This window comes from Bufo gargarizans, chromosome 3 (assembly GCF_014858855.1).
Source record: "Bufo gargarizans isolate SCDJY-AF-19 chromosome 3, ASM1485885v1, whole genome shotgun sequence".
In the NCBI taxonomy this organism is placed as follows: Eukaryota; Metazoa; Chordata; class Amphibia; order Anura; family Bufonidae; genus Bufo; species Bufo gargarizans.
The window spans coordinates 490,837,740-490,859,783 of NC_058082.1; the positions used below are offsets into that span (position 1 = coordinate 490,837,740).

Sequence of the window (22,044 nt, forward strand, 5' to 3'; positions counted from 1 at the left end):
ATGCGGTAGTGATGGTAGTGATGAACTGCGGGGGTCATATTCGAATTTGTGATATTTCACTAATATTTTGTAGAATATTCATTATATTCTACATTCTTTTTTTTTTTTTTTACTCGAAAGTCAGCAAGGTAATTTTCGCGTAATAGGATATTACGCAATCAATACAGGCGTGGGTCAAAAACGAATATATACAGCCAGGTCCATAAATATTGGGACATCGACACAATTCGAACATTTTTGACTCTATACACCACCACAATGGATTTGAAATAAAACAAAGAAGATGTGCTTTAACTGCAGACTGACAGCTTTAATTTGAGGGTATTTACATCCACATCAGGTAAACGGTGTAGGAATTTCAACAGTTTGCATCTGTGCCTGCCACTTGCTAAGGGACCAAAAGTAATGGGACAGAATAATAATCATAAATCAAACTTTCACTTTTTAATACTTGGTTGCATATCATTTGCAATCAATTACAGCCTGAAGTCTGGAACGCATAGACATCACCAGATGCTGGGTTTCATCCCTGGTGATGCTCTGCCGGGCCTCTACTGCAACTGTCTTCAGTTCCTGCTTGTTCTTGGGTCATTTTCCCTTCAGTTTTGTCTTCAGCAAGTGAAATGCATGCTCAATCGGATTCAGGTCAGGTGATTGACTTGGCCATTGCATAACATTCCACTTCTTTCCCTTAAAAAACTCTTTGGTTGTGTCACGACCCTTGGTCTTGGTCGTGACTCTTTGAGCCGCATGCAGTTGCCCGTGGTTTAGTGTTGTGTCAACCGCAGCTGGGGGCACTTAGTGGTTTGCCTCAGGTGCGGTTGCCGCGGACAACAGGCATGCGTGCGGTTGCCTTTGGCAACGTGGGTTTGTGTGCACTTCCTTGTCTGTTTGTTGTGCACAAGGTGGTGTTTAGTATGCACTTGGACTCCTCCCTTCACCTGCGGTTGTCCGCGACAACGTCTGGTGTTGTCTGCATGTAGTGGAAGTGTCTCGGCCTGTTGGCTGTTCTTTAGGACACGGTTGCCGCGCATGCCGTTGCCGGCGGTAACGGGTGAGTGAGTTTGTGTGCTTTCCCCTTTATGTGTGTTTTCCCTTCCCAGTGTGTGTGATGTCACTGGGTGTGTTCTGACCGGTGGGTGTGGCCACTTAGGCCTATAAAGCCTCGTTCTCTGGCTTGGCTCAGTAGGTTGCTTTCAGCCAGGCATAGCTGGAGCAGCCTCCTGTATATTACCATCTACCAGTGGGGGCCTCCCTTCTGGTCATAAATCTTTGTTACACGGTGTTATCTAGGTGTGTGTGGGGTTTTGTGTTATTGCAGCTTATGGTCCAGGGTTCCTGTGTGATGTCTGGTGTGTGCTGTGTTCCTTGGTGTCTTGAACTAACAGCACCTGCACATGGGTTCCTGGTTGTGTTGTCTGTGGCAGGTGAGTGTTGTGTGGATTACTTTTGCCTGTCACTGCCATAGCTGTTTCTGTTTCCCTTTGTAGCTTGGCCACATTAGACTCCTGTTTCTCCGTCTCCAGGAGGAACGGGCTGTCTACCCAGCTCCTAGCTCAGGGAACGACGGAGGGTCAGTAGGGATCCGAGGTTCCTGAGTATGGGCCCTCCTACCTTTAAGGGCGGCCCATACAGCTAGGAGTCAGGGTCAGATAAGGGAAGCGCTAGGAGGTGACCTGCTCCCTAATTCTGTGGTTCTGGCCAAGTGACTACCCTTCCATCTCTAGGCACCGCACGGCTGAGGGTTTTCCCCATCCTCAGCCGTGACAGGTTGCTTTTGCAGTATGCTTTGGGACATTGTCCATCTGCACTGTGAAGCGCCGTCCAATGAGTTCTGAAGCATTTGGCTGAATAAGAGCAGATAATATTGCCCAAAACACTTCAGAATTCATCCTGCTGCTTTTGTCAGCAGTTACATCATCAATAAATACAAGATAACCAATTCCATTGGCAGCCATACATGCCAACGCCATGACAATACCACCACCATGCTTCATTGATGAGGTGGTATGCTTAGGATCATGAACAGTTACTTTCCTTCTCCATACTCTTCTCTTCCCATTACTCTGGTACAAGTTGATCTTGGTCTCATCTGTCCATAGGATGTTGTTCCAGAACTGTGAAGGCTTTTTTACATGTCGTTTGGCAAACTCTAATCTGGCCTTCTTGTTTTCGAGGCTCACAAATGGTTTACATCTTGTGGTGAACCCTCTGTATTCACTCTCGTGAAGTATGTTCTTGATTGTTGACTTTGACACACATACACCTACCTCCTGGAGAGTGTTCTTGATCTGGCCAACTGTTGTTAAGGGTGTTTTCTTCATCAGGGAAATAATTCTTCGGTCATCCACCACAGTTGTTTTCACTCGTCTTCCAGGTCTTTGGGAGTTGCTGAGCTCACCGGTGCGTTCCTTCTTTTTAAGAATGTTCCAAACTGTTGTTTTGGCCACGCCTAATGTTTTTGCTATATCTCTGATGTTTTTTTTTTTTTTTTTCAGCCTAATGATGTCTTTCTTCACTGATAGTGACAGCTCTTTGGATCTCATCTTGAGAGTTGACAGCAACAGATGCCAAATGCAAATAGCACACTTGAAATTCCCTCTGGACCTTTTATCTGCTCATTGTAATTGGGATAATGAGGGAATAACACACACCTGGCCATGGAACAGCTAAGAAGCCAATTGTCCCATTACTTTTTGTCCCTTAACAAGTGGGAGGCACATATGCAAACTGTTGCAATTCCTACACCGTTCACCTGATTTGGATGTAAATACCCTAAAATTAAAGCTGACAGTCTGCAGTTAAAGCACACCTTGTTTGTTTCATTTTAAATCCATTGTGTTGGTGTAAAATGTTAGAATTGTGTTGACGTCCCAATATTTATGTACCTGACTGTAGCACTGTAGAATATAGTGCTTTATATTCGTTTTTACAATATTCATAATTTTTCTATCTGAACACATGATTCCTCCCTGCTTCTTGCTTGTGGGCTAATGAGTCATTGGCCCACAAGCAACTTAAGTAGGGGGAAATCATGACTTCAGATGAAAAAACATTACGCATATTTATTGTGGAAGTTGACGCATCCGAGGTAGAGGTAGGAGCAGTCTTGTTGCAGGATCCTTCACCTAGTAAATGGCGCTCATGTGCATTCTTCTCTAAGAAACTCTCAGCTGCAGAAATGAATTATAATGTGAGTAATAGAGAGTTGCTGGCAATTAAGTTGGTTTTTGAGGAGTGGTGTCATGACTCATTGGTTGGAAAGAGAAATTCATCCTATTACTGGGCTTACTGATCACAAAAATCTGGCTTACTTGGAGTCGGCTAAACGACTGAACCCACGGCAGGCCAGATGGTCGTTGTTTTTTTTTACCAGATTTAATTTCATCGTTACCTATCGCCCTGGGGTTAAGAACGTCAAGGCTGATGCTTTCTTGGGGGGGGGGGGTGATTCGGAAAATCCTGGTCCGATATTGTCTGAAGGGGTAGTTATATCCGCCCTATATCCTGACCTTGAGGCAGAGGTGTTGGAGGCCCAGGGAGATGCACTGGAGTATTGTCCTCCGGGGAAGTTGTTTGTTCCTTCTGAATTACGTCACTGTACGGTTCTCACAGGACACCCTGGGAGCAGATCCACTGTCGATCTTATCTCTCGTAGATTCTGGTGGCCAGGGTTGCGCAGGTTTGTTGAGGACTAAGTGTCTGCTTGTAGTACTTGTGCACGTGCTAAGGTGACACATACTCAGTCTGCTGGATCTTTACTTCCATTGCCCATCCCGTCCCGACCTTGGACTCATTTATCCATAGATTTTATCACAGATTTACCTAATTCTTCAGGAAAAACTGTGATTTTGGTGGTTGTTGATCGCTTTAGTAAGATAGCACACTTTATAGCATTGCCAGGTCTACCTAATGCTAAAACTCTTGCACAAGTTTTTGTCGATAACATCGGGAAATTACATTGTATTCCTTCTGATGTGGTGTCTGATAGGGGGACTCAGTTTATTTCCAAGTTCTGGAAGGCGTTTTGTACTCGTCTGGGGGTACAATTATCCTTCTCTTCGGCCTTTCATCCCCAGTCGAACAGACAGACTGAACGCACTAATCAGAATCTGGAGACTTATTTGAGATGTTTTGTCTTGGAGAACCAGGAGGAGTGGTCTTCATTTTTGTCTTTAGCCGAGTTTGCCATAAATAACCGTAGACAGGAGTTCACTGATAAGTCGCCTTTTTTGGGGCATAAGGGTTCCACCTGCAATTTAGCACATTTTCTGGTACGGAGACTTCTGGTATACCTGAAGAGGAACGATTTTCCTCTTCTTTATCATCTATTTTTCATCTATCTAAATTCAAAATAATCTGAAAAAAATGGGCAACAAGTATAAACGTATGGCAGACAAGAGACGTATGAATGGTCCGGACCTGAGAGTGGGTGGCTGTCCACAAGAAACATTAGGTTGAAAGTACCTTCTTGAAAGTTGGGTACAAGGTTTATTGGTCCATATGAGATCACTGTCATTATTAACCCGGTAGCCTTTCGTCTTGAACTTCCTCAGGTTTTGAAGATTCATAATGTGTTCCATAAGTTGTTTTTGAAGAGATATGTTGAACCTGTTGAACCGTCCTCCCTGCCTCCTCCTTTTGTCCTGACACTATTTCCAGGGCCCTTTGGGGTCAGATATGGCTCTAGGTTCCTGCGTATGAACATTCCTATCATCATGGTCTGTTCATACTGATAGTAGTCAGGGCTCGGTTTAGGGATTTACTAGGTGGTGACTTTTCCCTTTCCCTCGTTTCCAGGCCTAGTACCTTTTCCCTTCCCTTCTGTGTTCGTTGTAGAGTTTACTACCCACACAGCGTCGTGACATATAGCAGGTTTGGGTTGGCAGCGTTAGGGGATCAGTGACTGTGAGCATGGTTTTTCTTTATTTTCAACACACTGTTCACCATTTATAAAAAAAAAGTAAAATGTAAAACTGCTGGAAAACCTCTTTAACCACTTCAACCCCACTAGCTGAAACCCCCTTCATGACCAGAGCACTTTTTACACTTCGGCACTACAGTCCTTTCACCGTTTATCGCTCGGTCATGCAACTTACCACCCAAATGAATTTTACCTCCTTTTCTTCTCACTAATAAAGCTTTCATTTGGTGGTATTTTCATTTATTAATTCAAATTTAATGATTTTTTTGCAAAAAAATGACATTTTTCACTTTCAGCTGTAAAATTTTGCAAAAAAAACGACATCCATATATAAATTTTTCGCCAAATTTATTGTTCTACATGTCTTTGATAAAAATAAAAATGTTTGGGCAAAAAAAAAAATGGTTTGGGTAAAAGTTATAGCGTTTACAAACTATGGTACAAAAATGTGAATTTCTGCTTTTTGAAGCAGCTCTGACTTTCTGAGCACCTGTCATGTTTCCTGAGGTTCTGCAATGCCCAAACAGTAGAAAAACCCCACAAATGACCCCATTTCGGAAAGTAGACACCCTAAGGTATTCGCTGATGGGCATAGTGAGTTCATATAACTTTTTATTTTTTGTCACAAGTTAGCGGAAAATGATGATGATTTTATTTTTTTCTTACAAAGTCTCAAATTCCACTAACTTGCGACAAAAAATAAAAAATTCTAGGAACTCACCATGCCCCTCACAGAATACCTTTGGGTGTCTTCTTTCCAAAATGGGGTCACTTGTGGCTTAGTTATACTGCCCTGGCAATTTAGGGGCCCATATGTGTGAGAAGTACTTTGCAATCAAAATGTGTAAAAAATGACCGGTGAAATCCGAAAGGTGCACTTTGGAATATGTGCCCCTTTGCCCACCTTGGCAGAAAAAAAGTGTCACACATCTGGTATCACCGTACTCAGGGGAAGTTGGGGAATGTGTTTTGGGGTGTCATTTTACATATACCCATGCTGGGTGAGAGAAATATCTTGGCAAAAGACAACTTTTCCCATTTTTTTATACAAAGTTGGCATTTGACCAAGATATTTTTCTCACCTAGCATGGGTATATGTAAAATGACACCCCAAAACACATTCCCCAACTTCTCCTGAGTACAGCAATACCAGATGTGTCACACTTTTTTGCTGCCAAGGTGGGCAAAGGGGCACATATTCCAAAGTGCACCTTTCGGATTTCGCAGGCCATTTTTTACACATTTTGATTGCAAACTACTTCTCACACATATGGGCCCTTAAATTGCCAGGGCAGTATAACTACCCCACAAGTGACCCCATTTTGGAAAGAAGACACCCCAAGGTATTCCGTGAGGGGCACAGCGAGTTCCTAGAATTTTATTTTTTTGTCACAATTTAGCGGAAAATGATGATTTTTTTTTTCTCTTTTTTCCTTACAAAGTCTCATATTCCACTAACTTGCGACAAAAAATAAAAAATTCTAGGAACTCGCCATGCCCCTCACGGAATACCTTGGGGTGTCTTCTTTCCAAAATGGGGTCACTTGTGGCGTAGTTATACTGCCCTGGCAATTTAGGGGCCCAAATGTGTGAGAAGTACCTTGCAATCAAAATGTGTAAAAAATGACCAGCGAAATCCGAAAGGTGCACTTTGGAATATGTGCCCCTTTGCCCACCTCAAAAAAGTGTGACACATCTGGTATCGCCGTACTCAGGAGAAGTTGGGGAATGTGTTTTGGGGTGTCATTTTACATATACCCATGCTGGGTGAGAGAAATATCCTGGCAAAAGACAACTTTTCCAATTTTTTTATACAAAGTTGGCATTTGACCAAGATGCTTCTCTCACCCAGCATGGGTATATGTAAAATGACACCCCAAAACACATTGCCCAACTTCTCCTGAGTACGGCGATACCAGATGTGTCACACTTTTTTGCAGCTTAGATGCGCAAAGGTGCCTAAATTCCTTTTAGGAGGGCATTTTTAGACATTTGGATCCCAGACTTCTTCTCACGCTTTAGGGCCCCTAAAAAGCCAGGGCAGTATAAATACCCCACATGTGACCCCACTTTGGAAAGAAGACACCCCAAGGTATCCAATGAGGGGCCTGGCAAGTTTATAGAAATTTTTTTTTTCGCATAAGTTAGCGAAAATTGATTTTTATTTTTTTTTCTCACAAAGTCTCACTTTCTGCTAACTTAGGACAAAAATGTAAATCTTTCATGGACTCAATATGCCCCTCAACAAATACCTTGGGGTGTCTTCTTTCCAAAATGGGGTCAGTTGTGGGGTGTTTGTACTGCCCTGGCATTTGAGGGTCTCCGCAATCATTACATGTATGGCCAGCATTAGGAGTTTCTGCTATTCTCCTTATATTGAGCATACAGGTAATGAGATTTTTTTTTCCGTTCAGCCTCTGGGCTGAAAGAAAAAAATGAACGGCACAGATTTCTTCATTCGCATCGATCAATGTGGATGAAAAAATCTCTGCCCAAAAAAAAAAGGAGGGGAAAGGCGTCTGCCAGGACATAGGAGCTCCGCCCTACATCCATACCCACTTAGCTCGTATGCCCTGGCAAACCAGATTTCTCCATTCACATCAATCGATGTGGATGAATAAATCATTGCCGGGATTTTTTTTTTTTTTATATATATACAAAGTGTTTGCCAAAGCATAGGAACGCCGCCTCCTCCTCAGCTCGTATGCATCGGCAAACGTATCTGTTACTGCAGAGTAGAAATCTCGTCTTGCAGCGCCGCATACACCGACTTTTGTGTAATCTGACAGCAGCGCAATGCTTCTGTCAGAATGCACATCAGTGCTGCAGCTAATCGATCGGTTGGTCCACCTGGAAGGTAAAAAGACAAAAAAAAAAAAGAAAAAACCAGGCCGCAACGCAATAATTTTATTAACTTTGCAACAGAACATATAAACTTTAACTTTTTTAACTAAACATTAACCTTTTTGCTTACTGGCGTTTTTTTTTTTATTTTTATTTTTTTTTACCTTTATAGAACAAACCTCTCCTTCCCCATGGGTCAATGTGCAAAGCGCAAATCGCCCAAAGATGTGGCGAAGTGCGTTATGCACTTTGTCCCATGTGAAAGGAGACGTTTGCAGCAGCAGTGAGTGAATGGGCCCTAATAGCCCTGTGTGCCTGTCCTGGTGAGATGATCCCTATGCTAATAGTGTACCTGTGAGTGGTACTTCCGGAAACACTCTCCAAAGCATAGGGCAGGGTGGTCAGGACAGTCAGGACAGAAATAGCGGGTGTCACGCCTTATTCCACTCCTGCTACAGACACGACATCTTTTTCGGGGTGACGGTTGGGTTGAGGTACCAGGAACGACATTGGGTAAATGTCGCTCGTGTAGACGGCTAACTACACTGGTGGATGGGGCCACGGAACCTCCTGGGTACAGGAGGTTCTCGATGATCTCTTCCTGAAATTTGAGGAAGGATCCAGTTCTCCCAGCCTTATTGTAGAGAACAAAACTATTATGCAGAGCCAATTGAATTAAATATACAGACACCTTCTTATACCAGCGTCTGGTTCTGCAGGAAACTAAATACGGAGACAACATCTGGTCATTGAAGTCTACCCCTCCCATGAGCAAATTATAGTCGTGGACTGAGAGGGGCTTTTCAATGACACGGGTTGCTCGCTCAATTTGTATTGTCGTGTCTGCGTGAATGGAGGAGAGCATGTAAGCGTCACGCTTGTCTCTCCATTTCACCGCAAGCAGTTCTTCGTTACACAGTGCGGCCCTCTGCCCCCTTGCAAGACGGGTGGTAACGAGCCGTTGGGGGAAGCCCGCGCGACTAGTTCGCGTGGTACCACAGGCGCCAATCCGTTCTAGAAACAAATGCCTAAAGAGGGCCACACTTGTGTAAATATTGTCCACATAAAGATGGTACCCCTTGCCGAATAAGGGTGACACCAAGTCCCAAACTGTCTTCCCACTGCTCCCCAGGTAGTCAGGGCAACCGACCGGCTCCAGGGTCTGATCTTTTCCCTCATAGATCCGAAATTTGTGGGTATAGCCTGTGGCCCTTTCACAGAGCTAATACAATTTGACCCCATACCGGGCGCGCTTGCTTGGGATGTATTGTTTGAAGCCAAGGCGCCCGGTAAAATGTATCAGGGACTCATCTACACAGATGTTTTGCTCTGGGGTATACAAATCTGCAAATTTCAGGGCCGAACCGATCTGAGCTGTCTCAACCCGAACTCCAGACTGGGCAGTGAAAGGGAAAACTACTGGTGCGGCTGAAGTTGGGGACTGCCAATCAGGGTTTGCCAGCACCTCAGGGATTCTAGGGGCTCTACGGGCACGTCTTTGCGGTGGCTGCGACGGGGTCACTACTGCACGTGCCACTGTACCAGCTTCAACTGCCCTTCTGGTGCTCGCTACTTCACCAGGTTGTACGGCAGTGCTGGTACTAGGTCCAGGGAGGGCTGGGCTGCTGGTGTATGCCTCACCACGTAATCCAACAGCACCAGCCCCACTCTGCTGCTCTTGAAGCGGATCCTGCGCAACCTGTGGTCTAGCGACACGGGGCCGGGTACGCCTGGTGCTATCAGGGACCTCAGCCTCCTCATCCGAACTTTGGGTCAGAGAGCCACTGCTTTCTACAGGTTCGTATTCTGACCCGCTGGATTCATCAGATGAGGGTTCCCATTCCTCATCTGACTGGGTCAGAAGCCTGTAGGCCTCTTCAGAAGAATACCCCCTGTTTGACATTTTGGGCAACTAAATTTAGGGGTATTCCCTGAGACGACCCAAGAAAAAAAAAGCAAGCCTGTCTTACAAAGGGGAGGCTAGCGAAGTACCGGAGGCCGCTGCGGTTGATAAAAAATATCAAAACTGATTTTTTTATCGCCGCAGTGCGTGTAAAGGGATTGTGCAGTGATAAAAAAAAAAAAAAATTTGTCACTGCGGTGGGGCGGGCGTGGGTGAACGCACGTGTGGGCGACCGATCAGGCCTGATCGGGCAAACACTGCGTTTTGGGTGGAGGGCGAACTAAAGTGACACTAATACAATTATAGATCTGACCGTGATCAGTTTTGATCACTTCCAGATACTATAAAAGTACAAATGCTGATTAGCGATACGCTAATCAGCGAATAACGGACTGCGGTGCGGTGGGCTGGGTGCTAACTGATCGCTAACTACCTAACCAAGGGGCCTAAACTATACCTAAAACCTAACGGTCAATACCAGTGGAAAAAAAAAGTGACAGTTTACACTGATCACTTTTTTCCTTTCACTAGTGATTGACAAAGGGGTGATCAAAGGGTTAATTGGGGTTCAGGGGGGTGATCTGGGGCTAAGAGTGTAGTGTTGGTGTACTCACTGTGTAGCCTGCTCCTCTGCTGGATCCAACCGACGAAAAGAACCAGCAGAGGAGCAGGCAGCCATATAACAGATCATATTTACAAATATGATCTGTTATCTGGCTCTCTGATTGGATTTTTTGAAAATCATCAGCTTGCCAGCCGCGATCATTGGCTGGCAAGCTGATGACAAAATGGTCCTCCACGAAATGCCGGCCCGAACTGCGCATGCGCGGGCCGCATAGCGCGTCATCTCGCGTCTCGCGAGATGACGCGTATATGCGTCGTTGTGCGCAGCGCTGCCGCCTCCGGACCGCACATCTGCGTTAGGCGGTCCGGAGGCGGTTAAAATGAGCAGATTGTTTTAACAATAACAATGTGATATGTACATCCCATGTTGCATTGTATTGTCTATAATCAATTTTTCTGTTTTTATATGTTTCTGGTTATAGTTTGAGAAAAGCATACTGGAAATCTGCTTTGCCATTTTGGATAAAAGCATCAATTACCAAAAAGATCCAGTTGCAGATATCGCCCAGAGGAATGACCCTCTATATGTGTGTAGAGTACTTAATACCACGGTAAGTCAAATTCATTGATGTAGTTCCTTGCAACTTCCATCCCGTTCCTCCACTCATACTCATACATCAGCTCAGCTGATTGCTCACAGGTTCTGAATTTTAAGAGGGGAGTAAGTCACTGCTAGACACTTCAGTGGACACCTTATTCACAAGAGATGGTGGGTTTGACAGATATTAATCAAACTGTAAAGAATCCTTTCCTTTCTATGTAATTTAATGATGGCTCTTATTGTTCTTGTTCAGTGTAATTCAATACAGGGCTAGAAAGGGATTTATAGGGGGAAAAAACTTTTGCTGGGAGATGGGAGACCATATTGAGTGCAGGAATGACCAGCTGCACCTAGTCAAACCAAGCTACAGCTGACTACACCAACATTAGAATTTCATGGATATTTTAATGCTGCCATATGCTTCCAGATTATTATACTGTCAACCTTGCCCCCAATGGGGCTCAAAATTAAAAACATTTTTTTATAACCATTCATTTTTTGGGAAGTTAATTTGTTCTTGGAATAATCAATTTATGCCAAATATTTCAATCAAAGCTGTTTTGTCTCTGTTCACATGCTGTGTCCCCAAGGTAAACAGTAAAGATGAAGATGGCGTGCTTGTGGAGAACTGGAGTGGATTCTATGAGGATGGAGTTAGCCCTATCAGCTGGAATGGAAGTTCGGTTATTTTAAAGAACTGGTACTTCAAGGGATGCAAGCCTGTGAAATATGGCCAGTGCTGGGTGTATGGTGGAGTCCTCTGCACAGGTATGGATTATCAAACTAGCAACATGCTGCACGTTTGCACACTGGTGTATGGTAAGGGTTTTTATATGGCTATGCTCTGTCATCATAAAATTCAAGGCATACAAGCAAATGACATCTTAAATGGGTTATGAAGTGATCTCACCTTACCCATCCCCTGATGGTCCTATTCCATTGCAAGCCTCTACTTCCTGGTCCTAGTTAACAAAGGAAATGTGGTCCATCAGTCAATAGGGACCTGGGAGTAAAGATTGGGAGGGGACAAAGGAAGTGTCAGAATGGGAGTGCAGTTGATCAGTGAGTGGAGTTTAACTTTTTTTATTTTTTCAAAACCATTTGAACTCTTTAAAAAAAAAAAACGTTACTATTTAGACAACTCAGGTGCGCCTGCTGTTCCAGATTTCCATCTTTTTACGTGGTACTTTTTATTGTGTTTTTATAGTATTTGATTAAAAAAGATTTTGTGCATTTTTAATAGTAAACGGTTTAAATAATTTTTATTTTTTTTATCATTTTAATCAGCAGGATAAACCCTTCCAGGCAGTATGTCTGGTTTGATAGGGTTAATCCTACTGACACCATGATACATGTATGTTATTTATGGGCTCATATAGGATAAACCTACTGTAATAGAGTTGGAAAACCTTTTGCTCAGCTATATCTGCATGTTCTACAATGATACACCACTCTCATATTCCAGTGCTGCGATGTTTGGGAATACCAACTCGAGTGATCACCAACTTCAACTCTGCCCAAGACAAGAATGCAAATCTATATATTGATGTCCTTTATGATCATCGTGGATCTAGCAATGAATCCGTGCAGGATTTGATATGGTAAGTATGGATAATAGATATTTATGGCATCCGCGTTACTGAAAATTTTAAAATTTTTACTCTATTATCACCCTTCCATCAAGTAACCTGACAACTAGTCCCATTTACTATGACAGTGGCCTGGGAGGCCAATTCCTATTTCTGTGTCTGGTCACTAGTTGGGTCTGGAGCAAAGAGGGAGCATTTGTGTATCCTGAATGTGTTCTTAAAAGCTGTGTATCTTTGTAAAGTCATATAGTGAAAGAATTACGCATGTACTGTATATTAATTTTAGATATTGACAAACCATATTACTTAAAATATAAATGTTAGACATCATCTTCAAGGTTTATACTTCTTTATCTAGTGGATATTTTACAAACCACTCTTTTTATACCACCCAAAAAGAGAATTGGAGATTCAATCATCTAGGCTAGAACTGAAGTCAGGAACAACTATGAAAAATCCCATGGTTTGTCTGACCAGATGCACACTGTAAAGGAGTATTGTGCACCAAAAATCTCTGAATAAGGAAATTGCTACTCTTGATATTTTTCACCCTGGTTTATATTCAAATGGTAAGGGACAGTGGGTATGTTGACCTACTGTGCCAACTAACCAGTTTAACTTTGGGCTAAACCTAAGGGAATTGTCCTGGCAGTCCCCTGGCATTCACCCTTTAACTCCTGCACACAGATTTGGACTTAGCTACAGGGAACCAACCAGGCTGGAGGAGTAGTCCTGGTGTAGTTGGTAGCTGACTCAAGGAGGTGAGAAACATCAGTGTGAAGCACCAACAGATCAGGCAAAAGGCATAGGATCAGGAAAGTCAGAGCAAGCGGAGTATGTGCATGTTCCAGATAGCAATTCCAAGGTTGGGGCAGTCTTAGTATGTGTGTAATCTAGATAGCAATCCCAAGGTCAGGGCAAATGGCTAGGAGCAGAATCAGTTATCAGACAACACACAGTACATGGGTATTCAGATAAGAGATCACAACTTTGCTGGTTACTAGACACTGAGGCAATGAGGTGGAATCACAGCCCAGCTAAACAGAGAGACTAATCCGCTCCTTAGTCAGCTGCTGGACAGGGAGCAAGAGGGAAGGATTAATTGTAGCAGTGCCAAAAGGATGTTCACTGAGAACTAATCCAAATACACACAGAGTGAGTGTAGAGATGCCCACCTGGGAAAGCAGGACAGAGGTGCACACAAGCCGCCAGCCTAACACAAAAATGTATTCTGAGGACTGGAAATGTAACCCTTATTGGCAAAAGCATACAATAGTTAAAGGTTCATAGTCATTATTATAAAAGTTTGTCTTGCTCCCATCCCTTTATCACTTGCAGACAATGGGGCAAAAAGGTAATGCTAATACCTCTAGTTCTCCAGGTTTCTTTTTTTTTTTTTGAGTACTGAAGGTGTTAATGGGGTTGATCTGGATTTTTTTTATTTGAACCCAGGCTGAAATATTTGTGAAAAAAAACATATTCACCTGCTCGTGCGTTACCTTCCCCTATCTTCTAGTCCCAGTCTGTCAACTTCTGGCCATGTGCCTCTCTAAGTCTTACCAGTAATGTGTCCCCAAGTGGCATGTCAATGCTGGTTCATGTGCTGCTTGGGGACATGTCAAAACTAATCATTGGCTGTAGCGGCACACATGACCCAGTCTTTGCAGAAGTTAACAAATGGGAACCGTTAGACCAATAAAGAGAGAAAGAAAGCCAAGAAGATGGAATGGAGTGGCAGGGAACAGGTGAGTATAGGTTTCTCATCACAGGATACCTGTGAGTCCTGTAGACATTTGGCTTGGTTGTACTGGGAATCTACAGTTCTACTAGGCCAACTAAACATTGTTTTGTGTTCACATTGGGTGAATAGGGGTTGGTTGCTTACATCTAGTAGACAGTTATTTACCTCTTGGAGTCATAGATCCACAGTTTTGCCTGGACTTGATGCGTAAGAAGCAATGACTTTTTGCTCATGCCTAAATCTTGCATAATAGGCCAAGACTTCCCAACAGAAGAAAATGGAAATTATGCAGAGGAATCAGAGGAAAAGTTTTCCTCTGCACAGTTTCTTTGTTCAATAATTGAAGAATATTGCATAGGTTTTGGAAGACATTGAACATATTTCTTTGAAATTGAATATATTTTGTATTTACAGGAATTTTCATGTCTGGAATGAGGCTTGGTTCACTCGTAAGGATTTGGCTCCAGCTTACAATGGATGGCAAGTGATGGATTCAACACCACTGGAGAAAAGCGATGGTAAAAGTTCCCACTCTAGTCAGAAATAGCTATTCTCTCTTTTTAAATGCAGACATACATCATATTTTATATATAGTTTGGTCATTAGTCAATGATAATTTCTTTTGACTTTAGGAATATATCGTTGTGGTCCTGCACCTCTTGTGGCTATAAAAGAAGGTGACGTTGACCTTAATTATGATGTAGCCTTCATGTTTGCATCTGTGAATGCTGATCTTTCACACTGGATCAACTACAATGATGGCACAAGGAAAAGAATTTCTAATGACACCAAATACATTGGCAAATTTATAAGTACAAAAGCTGTGGGAAGTGATGCCCGAGTCGATGTCACAAATACATACAAATACCCAGAAGGTAAAGAAAAAGACAAATTCTATCTATTTGCCCTGTTAAGGAATATAGAGAAAGAACCGTATACGGTAAATAGCAGCAAGACCCTGACTCTCCTGGATCACATGGTCTCACATGACCCTGAGAGAAAGTGGAGGGGAGAGCTTGCTTTGATTGGCTCAGAGGCTGACAGACAAACTGGATGATCCAATCAATGCTGCAGCAGGCAGGGAGGTGCCCTAGCAGAACGAGCAGAACACTATTATGGGCTGAGCTATGGATGAGGGTCGTTGGGTCTTACAGGGTCTGCCAGAAAAAAACATCTGAGGGAGTCAGGGACAGTGAAAATAACAATCAGGGACAGTCAAAAAACAATCAAGCTACTTCCAGGGAGAGTGAAGGGAAAGGCTAGAATTATGAAGAAGATGAATTGTGTGTGTAGAACAGGGAGGCAGGGAAGCTGTCAGCCAGGGAGTGAGAAGAGAGGAGCTTTGGCTGGCTGTGCCTCCGAGCAGAACTGCAGCTGCTGCAGACCTCAAAAGCAGCTACCTGAAGGAAATACTTTTTTATTTTCTATTTTCACAGAAATACTTTTTTTGGAGGGTGGTGATGGAATAAGTGAAACATGTTCTATTATAAACCTAGCATAGCATATCGAATACTAGTAAGAATTATTTGTCCTGTTTGTTATCTACACACAGACACACAGTTCAGTTCATTTTTTTTTTATTTGGGGGGGGTATTAAAGTTAATGATACCAGCATATAAGTGATCAGTACATCGATACACACTAGGGCAGTGATGGGCAAACTGCAGCTCTCCAGCTGTTGTAAAACTACAAATCCCATCATGCCCTGCTGTAGGCTGATTTGCCTGTAAGCGTTAACGTGATATTAAGGGTCATACCTCAATTGTCTGTTTCTGTATATTCAGTTTCCACACTGTTGGAATTATATATCTTTTTTTTTTACTTGTTCAATTTAATGAAAACCACAGAGTAGGGCAGCAATCTACCTGTGAGTGATAACCAGAAATTGAGTGTCAGCCCTCAATTGTCCGATTCCATAAATTCCAATTCCACACAATTGGAGTTAAATTTTTTGGGTGGGGTTCAATTTCAATTTAATGAAACCATCATACATATGTGATTACTACAGCAAAACACAGCGTAGGGCAGAAATCTACCTGTGAATGTTAATGTGAAATTGAGCATCAAGCCTCAATCGTATATTTCTGTGGATTCCATTTTCCATTTTTGGGATTGTTTGATTTTATTAGGCCAACATATATATGCGATTGGTATATCAAAACACAGGGCATGGCAGCAATCTACCTGTGAGTAATAACGAGAAACTCAGCATCAAGCCTCAATTATCCATTTCCACACGGTTGGAACTTAATTTTTGGGGGATTTTTCAATTTAATTAAACCAGCATATATAAGTGATTACTACAGCAAAACACAGGGTAGGGCAGAAATCTAAATTCAGTGTGAGTGTTAACAAAAAAATTGAGTGTCAGACCTGGTCCTTAATCTTCAGTTTATGTTAATTTATTTATTCACCCGGTTGGAATTTTATTTTTTGGGGGATATATATATTGTGGGAATTAGCTTTTTTTCCGGGGTTGCAACCACACAACCACACACTTCTTCATGGACACCAAGTTTTAAAGTCCAAACATTGCTTTTATTTGGCACCTCAGCAAAAACAAAACATAATACAAAACAAACACCTGCCCGGCTGGGCTCTAACTAAACATATAATAACCTGACTCACCTAAAGTATACCTCGCAATTCACACACTGTATCAGGAGCGGCTTTCTTAGCCAGTAGTTCAGCTCACTTCCAGGCTGTAACAAAGTCAGCCTTGCCCAGCTGAGACCACATTCACAGAGCCTCCAGGCCTCTGTCCACGGGTAACACACTCCCTCCCCCCTTACTGACCTCTAGCTGGTCTCACCTGTGGTGGAATAGGGGTGTGGATCACACTATCCACCCCTTCCTTGCCTCTAACCTGTGTGAGATCTTTCACTGTCTCACAATATATATATATATATATATATATATATATATTCAGCAAATGAATATATATATATATATATATCTATATATATATATATATATATATAGATATATAAAATTTCCACAGCTAAACACAGGGTAGGGCAGAAATCTACCTCTGAGTGATAATGAGAAATTCAGTGTCAAGCCTCAATTGTTTGTTTTCTCAGTATCTGCTGTTATTCTGTATATATGGACACGGCACAGTACCTCTTCTCTTGTATGCTACGGCCATAGCTGTTTTTGCAGTCTGATACGGATACTCGCTGTAAGCATTTTGCATTTTGCGGAAATGAACGTCCGGGCCATAATAGAACAGTCTTATCCTTTTCCGTAATACGGACAAGAATAGGACATGTTCTATATTTTTGTGGAAGCAGTGTGCTGTTCACCCCATTGAAGTGAATGGGTCTGCATCCGATCCGCAATAGGTTTTTGTGTACGAGCCCTTATTACTGCTAAGGGTGATTTTATGTGTAATTCTTAATCTGTGCTTATTCTGCATGTATGGACAGTGCACAGTACCACTTAGACAACAGAAAAGCTAAGTACAACCTAAACAACAGCCGCCCCAACTGCAGGCTGGATTGTGAAAATAAATAAATAAAATGGAATTAAATTTTCTTATAATGTAGTGATAGTATTTTTAACATATTGTGCTAAAAGTACATGATACACCAATGCTTAAGGGAATCTTTTAAAAAAAAATTATCACAATGCTACCAAAAATAATAGATCAGATCTCTATGGTTTTTTTGCAGCCTATTTTTATTTTTATTTTTTTTCTGCTTCGTACACGTCAATAGAACAGGTTTCATGGTGCTCTCATGGTGCTAATTTAAGCTGTCAGATGACACTATCTAATATTACCTTATCACCACCTGGTGGCTGCAGCATGCAAAACTCTGAGACTAATTGTGTACTTAAAAAGACAAGTAATGTCTATATAAATTGTGAACTGTGGTTACAGTCAGGTCCATAAATATTGGGACATCAAGACAATTTTAACATTTTTGGCTGTATACACCACCACAATGGATTTGAAATGAAACAAACAAGATGTGCTTTAACTGCAGACTGTCAGCTTTAATTTGAGGGTATTTACATCCAAATCAGGTGAACGGTGTAGGAATTACAATAGGTGTGTGTTATTCCTTCATTATCCCAATTGCAATGAGCAGATAAAAGGTCCAGAGTTCATTTCAAGTGTGCTATTTGCATTTGGAATCTGTTGCTGTCAACTCTCAATATGAGTTCCAAAGAGCTGTCACTATCAGTGAAGCAAGCCATCATCATTAGGCTGAAAAAACAAAACAAACCCATTAGAAAGATAGCAAAAACATTAGGCCTGGCCAAAACTACTGTTTGGAACATTCTTAAAAAGAAGGAACGCATCGGTGAGCTCAGCAACACCTAAAGACCCGGAGGACCACAGAAAACAACAGTGGTGGATGACTCAAGAATTCTTTCTCTGGTGAAGAAAACACCCTTCACAACAGTGGCCAGATCAAGACCACTCTCCAGGAGGTAGGTGTATGTGTGTCAAAGTCAACAATAAAGAGAAGACTTCACCAGAGTGAATACAGAGGGTTCACCACAAAATGTAAACCATTGGTGAGCCTCAAAAACAGGAAGGCCAGATTAGAGTTTGCCAAACGACATCTAAAAAAGCCTTCACAGTTCTGGAACAACACCCTATGGACAGATGAGACCAAGATCAACTTGTACCAGAGTGAAGAGAAGAGTATGGAGAAGGAAAGGAACTGCTCATGATACTAAGCATATGTCATGGAACCATGAACCAGACGTACACAAGAGATGAGTGGAAATAAGAAGGCTTTATTTAACATAAAGCTGTAAGGCAAAAGTCCAAACGGATGGCTAAACCGAAGCAGGGTCTTGCGAAACCAGAGATCAGGAACCAGAAGGGTAGTCAGACGAAGCCAGGATCAGGAACCAGCAGGGTAGTCAGACGAAGCCAGGATCAGGAACCAGCAGGGTAGTCAGACGAGGCCAGGATCAGGAACCAGAAGCAGCAGCAGTCTTAGAAGCATGTGAGCACAGGAGGACCAAGCAAGGAACTGAAGCCACAGACCTCCTATATATATGAGCCAGGCATCCAGCTCCTCCCAGTGGGAAGGAGAAGCCGCAGGGTGGGAGGCTACAAGAAACCCAGAAACCAAGATGGCCGCCAGCACATGTCAAACGAAGGAGAACAGCAGGAAGGTAAGACCATGACAGTACCTCCCCCTCAAGGGCCCCTCCTCCGCGGAGTAAGGAACGGTTTCTGAGGGAAGCGTGCGTGGAAGGCTCGGAGCAAGGCAGGAGCATGGACATCTGCGGAGGGAACCCAGGAACGCTCCTCTGGACCATAACCACGCCAATGGACCAAAAACTGCACCCGACCGCGGACCAGGCGTGAGTCCAGGATATTGCTCACCTCATACTCCTCACGATTGCCCACTTGGACCGGACGAGGCCGAGGAATTGAGGAAGTGAAACGATTACACACCAGTGGCTTCAACAGGGAGACATGAAACACGTTGGAGATCCGCATGCCAGGAGGAAGCGCAAGGGCATAGGCTACCGGGTTTACCCTGCGAAGCACTCGGAAGGGACCAACAAAGCGAGGCGCCAGCTTGGGAGTGGGCACTCGAAGGTTGAGGTTGCGGGTGGACAACCATACGCGGTCTCCGTCCTCAAGGGACCTCTGGATCTGTACCCAAGAAGCACGTAGGACGGAAAGGTGATCCTCCACAGCCGGAATATCCTGGGGAGAGAATACCTCCGGTAACACGGCAGGTTGGAACCCATAATTGGCCATGAAGGGAGACGTCCCAGAGGAAGAGTTCACCGCCGTGTTCCTGGCAAACTCAGCCCAAGGCAGGAGGTCAACCCAATTGTCTTGGTGATCGGAGACATAGCAACGAAGGAATTGCTCCAAGGCCTGATTGGATCGTTCTGCGGCCCCATTGGACTGAGGGTGGTAGGCCGAGGAGAAAGAGAGATGAATCCCCAACTGGGAGCAAAAGGCGCGCCAGAACCTGGACACAAACTGACTCCCCCGATCCGACACAATCTCCTTGGGCAAACCGTGCAACCGGAAGACCTCCCTGGCAAAAATCGAGGCCAACTCTTGTGCAGAGGGTAACTTCTTGAGAGGAACACAGTGGCACATTTTGGAAAACCGATCCACAATCATGAGAATGACCGTATGGCCTCGGGATGCAGGGAGGTCCACAATGAAATCCATCCCCAGGTGTGACCATGGACGCTCCCCGGTGGCTATGGGTTGCAAAAGGCCCAACGGAAGGTGCCGAGGGGACTTACTCTGGGCACAAACGGAGCATGCCGCTACATATGCGGCGATGTCGGAACGTAGAGAAGGCCACCAGAACAGACGTGAAACAGCCCAGGACAGCTGATTCTTTCCAGGATGCCCCGCGGCCTTGGAGTTATGGTAGGTTCGCAACAACCGGAATGCGCAACTCCTCAGGCACAAAACACCTGCCGTTGGGTCTCCCAGAGGGAGCACCAGATTGAGCCGCCAAAATCTGCTCACCCAGGGGAGAGGTCAGGCTGGTGCGAATGGCGGCCAGGATCTGATTCGGAGGTATGACCGAAGTCGGAATCGACTCCTCCCCGGACAGCTCGGAGTACTGCCGTGATAAGGCATCCGCTCTGATGTTCTTGGAACCGGGTAGGTAGGAGACCACGTAATTAAAACGTGACAAGAACAGAGCCCATCTGGCCTGACGTGGTGTCAATCTCTTGGCCTCAGAGAGGTAGGTCAGATTCTTGTGGTCCGTCAGGATGAGAACCGGAACCACCGAGCCCTCGAGCAAGTGCCTCCATTCTTTAAGGGCCTGCACGATGGCCAATAACTCCCTGTCACCAATCTGATAGTTGTACTCCGCGGAAGACAGTTTCCGGGAGTAAAACCCACAAGGAAGCAGAGGACCCTCTGGTGTTCTACGCTGAGACAGGAGGGCGCCTACTCCCGTCTCAGACGCGTCCACCTCGAGGACAAAAGGCAACCCAGGGTTGGGATGCGACAGAATCGGAGCCGACACAAAGGCGGACTTTAGAGCCTCAAAAGCTCGGATGGCCTCGAGCGACCAGACCTGTGGATTACTGCCCTTCCTGGTCAGATCCGTGAGAGGCTTGGCTAGCATGGAAAAGTCCCTGATTGACTTCCGATAATAATTGGCGAAGCCCAAAAAGCGCTGCAGGGCACGAAGACCACTGGGCTGGGGCCACTGTACGACAGCCGAAACCTTCTCAGGGTCCATGGAGAACCCCTCAGCGGAAATGATGTAACCTAAGAAGGTTACCTGGGATCGGTGAAATTCGCATTTCTCAAGCTTACCGAACAGCTTGTTCTCTCGTAACCGTTGCAACACTCGTCTGACATCCAGAATGTGGGCCTCCATGGATTCAGAATATACCAAGATGTCATCCAAATAGACCACCACACACTGCTGCAACAGGTCACGGAAAACATCGTTGATGAATTCCTGGAAGACTGCGGGCGCATTGCACAACCCAAAGGGCATAACCAAGGATTCATAATGACCGGTCCTGGTGTTAAACGCGGTCTTCCACTCATCGCCCGCCTTGATCCTTACCAGGTTATATGCCGCCCTCAGGTCGAGTTTGGTAAAGACCGTGGCCCCTTTGAGGCGATCGAACAGCTCGGAAATCAAGGGTATCGGGTAAGCGTTCTTGATCGTGATGCGATTGAGACCCCTGTAATCGATGCAAGGCCTCAACTCACCGCCCTTCTTTTTCACAAAGAAAAATCCAGCCCCTGCCGGGGACGAGGATTTGCGAATGTGTCCGCGTGAAAGCGCCTTCCTCACGTACTCCTCCATGGCCTCATTCTCCGCTACCGACAGTGGATAGACTTTGCCACGAGGAGGAACGGCACCAGATTGTAACTATATGGCACAATCGTATGGGCGG

The 22,044-nt window shown here is 44.2% G+C and overlaps 1 protein-coding gene across 1 annotated transcript in view; it reads left to right on the plus strand.

Annotated features, from left to right (window-relative positions):
• LOC122932485 (protein-glutamine gamma-glutamyltransferase E-like) overlaps window positions 1-22,044 on the plus strand; it is a 74,486-nt gene that overhangs the window by 27,590 nt on the left and 24,852 nt on the right. Inside the window, exons 5-9 of the mRNA XM_044286918.1 lie at window positions 10,718-10,846; window positions 11,427-11,604; window positions 12,302-12,437; window positions 14,581-14,684; window positions 14,799-15,041. Coding sequence (XP_044142853.1) covers window positions 10,718-10,846; window positions 11,427-11,604; window positions 12,302-12,437; window positions 14,581-14,684; window positions 14,799-15,041 — 790 coding nt within the window. The remainder of the gene's footprint in view (window positions 1-10,717; window positions 10,847-11,426; window positions 11,605-12,301; window positions 12,438-14,580; window positions 14,685-14,798; window positions 15,042-22,044) is intronic.